General features: G+C 42.4%; 1 protein-coding gene across 1 annotated transcript in view; it reads right to left on the bottom strand.

Annotated features, from left to right (window-relative positions):
• col8a1a (collagen, type VIII, alpha 1a) overlaps positions 1 to 2,886 on the bottom strand; it is an 8,977-nt gene extending 6,091 nt beyond the window's left edge. The window contains exon 1 of the mRNA XM_062533562.1: positions 2,625 to 2,886. Within this exon, the coding sequence (XP_062389546.1) occupies positions 2,625 to 2,886 (262 nt within the window). The remainder of the gene's footprint in view (positions 1 to 2,624) is intronic.
• Between the last annotated feature and the right edge of the window lie 2,114 nt (positions 2,887 to 5,000).

Consider the following 5,000-nt stretch of genomic DNA (forward strand, 5'->3'; position numbering starts at 1 on the left):
ACTGCACATTAATTAATATTTCACATTGCTAAACTAAAAACTGACATATTCAGGTTTGTTTATTTCACCTCTCCATTTTGAAATATGTGTTCCGTAGTGTTGTCATGTACCACCTGATTCCTCTATCAAGTGTGTGTGATGGTGTGTGTTCCAGGGAGCCCTTGTCTTATGGCCACACCAAGGGCAACTCATCTTCATTCGTTATCTCCTTGAAATAACATTAACACTGCCAGGCACAAGTCATTTCTGTATACTTCAACCCATTGTCAAAAACAATGGGTCAGTATGATTATGTGAAGTTAAAGGTGAACTATGCAAGTTTTTTTATTAGCTTCATTTGCCTTAACTAATCAGCTTCGGAGTCATTGGAATGGTTATTTGACTTATTTCGGGTTGAATGACGGCTGTCATTTCGCTTCCCCCTAGCGCCTCTGTGCGGTAAAACCAGGCATGCAAGTTTGTGCCAGCGGGATGGACAGAACATCTCCAGCCTGGCAATCATGCCCCTGAAAAGGCAGATTGACTGATTGAGGAGTGTTGTCAAATATACACATTCAAGCTGTAGGGGAAGCTCTGCAGAGAAATCTGCAAGCGTAAAACGAGCAAAAACGAAAAACAGAAAACTAAATCGTAGATGAAATCGGCAGACCTGCATAGTTTCCCTTTAAAGCCCCCCTTGGTAGGATTAGCTATATTCACACCTCTGCAGGAGAAAGTGTGAATTCTATTTCTTATTAACTGTGGAAAAAAGTAACGAGAAAGCACATGGAATTGTTTACAAGCTAGCTTCTCACTTCTCTGACCGGGACATTAACCCTTTCATGCACGCATTATGAAAAAAAGTGTCTAGATTTTTTAGTATTGATTTTATTACTCTATATGAGCCCAATATTGAAAATCAGTTGGAATTTTTTAAAAATATGCTTTTATATAGAAGTTATGTTATTGTCCACGTATGTGGACAGTGCGCAACAAAGGGGTAAAAAAGGATAAAATGTAATGACAGAAAATGTGGAAACTATGGCCCCCTACTTCCTCCATACTACCCACCCAGCCCTCTACTACCCCCATATTACCCACCCACCTCTCTACTACCTCCATACTACCCGCCCAACCCCTCTACTACCCCCATTATTGCTCACCGACCCTCACCCACCCCTCTACTACCCCCATATTACCCACCTCTACTACCACCACTACCCAACCACCCCTCTACTACATCCATACTACCCACCCCTCTACTACTAATCCACCCACACCTCTAGTACTCTCATACCCACCCCTCTACTACCCACCCAACCCTCTACTACCCCCATATTACCATACCACCTTGGCATTACCACATGTAATTAGGTCATTATTTATAAATATGTTTACCAAATCTTTGTTTCTTTGTAATTTAAAGCAATTAAAATCATATTTGAAAAAAAAAAAAAAAAAATAAGTCCTAGTTACAAAATCTAATTTTTGGCCATTTAACTCCTCTGTTGCGCAACGTCCACATACGTGGACAGTTGCTTTTTAGGGTCTACAAACTCTATTTTACATCCGATTTAATTTCTGAAAACATAGAGTTGTTCAACACACTCTCCTGTACAGCATAATATTTTTTTTTACATGATTTTGCCTTCTTGAGTACTAGCTTTTTACAGATATGCCTGGAGCATTCAGCATATGGCCATTACTGTCACTCATGTTGAATTGATGATGTCATCAAGCAGTCAATATTCCAAATATAAGATGATACATATTGTTAATATATTGCCAAGGACCTACTAAAACTGCCCTGAAGTGGATTGGTGTATATCAACATGATAAATAAGTAGAAAACAGAGTTAAAGTTACTGTCCACGCATGTGGACGTTGCGCATGAAAGGGTTAAAGTCACAATGTTGCAAGGTTGGTTTATGGGTCTGGGGACACAAGGGGGAGAGTCACCATTCTCACCGGAACAGATCATTTAATCAGCCAAATGATTTCTAAATGGGCTCATTAAGTTGAAATAGTTGCTAAGTTTCCCTTTAAAAAAGTGTCAGATTTAAGGAAGGCAGCATCCGTTAATGTCCTGAGTTGTGAACTGTGAGTCATTCAGTCGTTCAGCATCCATCAGTGTGAGTGTTCCATGGGTCGTTAAGTGAGTCGTGAGCCGTGAGTCAATCACTCGATCAGCATCCATCAGTGTGGAAGTCCCATGAGTCGCTCAGTGGGTCATGAGCCGTGAGTCATTGAATCGTTCAGCATCAGTCAGTGTGAGTGTCCCGTGAGTCGCGCAGTGAGTCGTAAGCCATGAATCATTCAGTCGTTCATCATCAATCAGTGTCAGTGCTCTGTGGGTGGTGAGCCGTGAGTCATTGAGTTGCTCAGCATCAGTCAGTGTCAGTGCTCTGTGAGTCGTGAGTCATTGAGTCGCTCAGCATCAGTCAGTGTCAGTGCTCTGTGAGTCGTGAGTCATTGAGTCGCTCAGCATCAGTCAGTGTCAGTGCTCTGTGAGTCGTGAGTCATTGAGTCGCTCAGCATCAGTCAGTGTCAGTGCTCTGTGAGTCGTGAGCCATTGCGTCGCTCAGCATCAGTCAGCATAAGTATCCTGTGAGTCGTATGTGCGGATCTCTGCTGCGTTCTCTTACCCTTCTCCTTCCCGCGGGGCATTTGGGGCAGGTCCTTCCTGTAGTGCTGATAGTGCATGTAGCCCTTGTCCTTGTTGCCCATGTGGGGTGCCTGGGGTATCTGGGGGTGCTGGGGCATCTGGGGGTGCTGCTGAGGATGTCCGTTGTGGCCATTGTGGCCATTGTGGCCGTTGTGCCCGTTGTGGCCGTAGTACGCCCCGCCGAAGACAGAGGGCAGCACTGCCACCTGGAGCAGGGCCACCAGGAGTGGAGCCACCGACATGGCCTGGAACAATTAACCGATCCATCAATCAATCAATCAATCAATCAATCAAGCAATCAACACATTAATAAATGAATTAATCAATCAATCAGCACATCAATCAATTAACCAATCAATAAATCAATCAGCACATCGGTCATCAATCAATTAGTCTGACAATCAATAAATCAATCAGCACATCGGTCATCAACCAATTAGTCTGACAATCAATATGCCAATCATCAATCAATATGTCAATCATCAATTAACCTGTCAGTTATCAATTAATGAGTATAATAGTTGATCAATCAACAAGTCCATGAATCTATCAATCAACCAATCAATCAGTCAATCAATCCAAGCAAGAAGGTCAGCAAGCAAACCATCAATAAATCAATCAATCAACCTGTTGATCAGCCAATAAATCTGTCAATCAAAGCAAACAAGCTGTCAGCCAACCAATTAATTAAACAGTCAATCCATCCATCCATTTGCTCAATGAACATTATAGGATTCAGGATTCAGGAACGCTGTATTCCACAAATGTGTATGTGTCAATGAAGTGTAGTATAGGCAGGAATTCTGAAAGAACAGTTAGGTAGCAGTCCTGACCCTCATCCCAAGAGAACTGTCAACAGACAAAATTGCTGATGTATAAATAAAATAGATAAAGGAAAAGAGTGAATTAATACATTTGTAAAATTGTCATTGGAAAGGAAAAGGTTCAGTTTTGTATTGCAAGGTAGAGAAGTAGCATACCAAGGGTTGGGCTTCATCACTTCACTTACAGACCTCCACACATGTCATTTATTACAAATACTGGTTGCCATATTCAGTAGAATTTTTAAATATGGATCAGAAAGTAAGGCAGTAAGGCAAAATGTAACCAGTGTGTTCAATGCCCAGTGAGAAGTTATTTTTGTCATGCATCTCACTTTCCCATCCTAGGTGTGATGTTGTGCCTGTTTGTGAAAGTAACTATTTTAAGCTCTCAAAGTGTGTGTGTGTGTGAGGGGGGGGTGCAAAAAGTGACATTCACTAAAGACTTTGGCCACAAGGGTGCGCTGTTTAGCACAGGGGACACATGCATGCGCTTCTGTTTACTCCCTTCACCTCTCCCTCTCTCTCTATCACTCACACACACACACACACACACACACACACACACACACACACACACACACGCGCACACACACACACACACACACACACACAGATAAAGAGAGAGTCTGCAGCTGTGCTGGCATGTGGAGAGCACATGTTGTAGTTGAATGAGGAAGAGACGGACATCTTCAGGAATCTTACACCCAACTTCCACACGACAGACCCCACATCCCCCCCCCCCCCCCCCCCACACACACACACACACACACACACATACACACACACACACACACACACACACACACACACACACACGCACACGCACACGCACACACACACACACACACACACACACATACACACACACACACACACACACACACACACACACACACACACACACACAGCTCCCACTGGCACGTAGTACAGGTACACCTTCACACAAACACAGACAGACAGGTACATCATGCTGTCACGCCATGCACAGAGCAGCACTCACACTCACGTTTCTCACACACATGTGTGTGTTCAGACACATGCTGCAGCCTGCGCTGGACATTCACTAACAGTCATACGTGTCTCGTTGGGTTTTATTTATAAATAGATATCTTTTCTTTTTCTTTGTTTCTTGTGTGTGTGTGTGTGTGTGTGTGTGTGTGTGTGTGTGTGTGTGTGTGTGTGTGTGTGCTGCAAAAAAAATAAAATCTAACCAAGTGTACCAACTCATATTAAGAGCAAAAAAATCTATTAGGTATTGTTTTCATTATGAAGAGACTTATCGCTCTCTCAAAATATAATTTTGACTTCATTTAAGAACACTGACTTATTTTAAGGAGTCTTATCAAGACAAATTTATTCAACTGGCAGACTAATTTGCTTGTTTTCAGAATGAGACTTCTTTAAAGAAATCAAACTGTTCTTAAATTAAGTCAAATGAATTTAAGAGAAGACATATATCTTGATATAACCAATACAAATAAGCGTAAGCATATTACACCTGTCCTAGCCTCCTTGCACTGGCTTCCAGTCCA

The sequence above is a fragment of the Sardina pilchardus genome, chromosome 4 (genome assembly GCF_963854185.1).
Source record: "Sardina pilchardus chromosome 4, fSarPil1.1, whole genome shotgun sequence".
Taxonomy (NCBI): Eukaryota; Metazoa; Chordata; class Actinopteri; order Clupeiformes; family Clupeidae; genus Sardina; species Sardina pilchardus.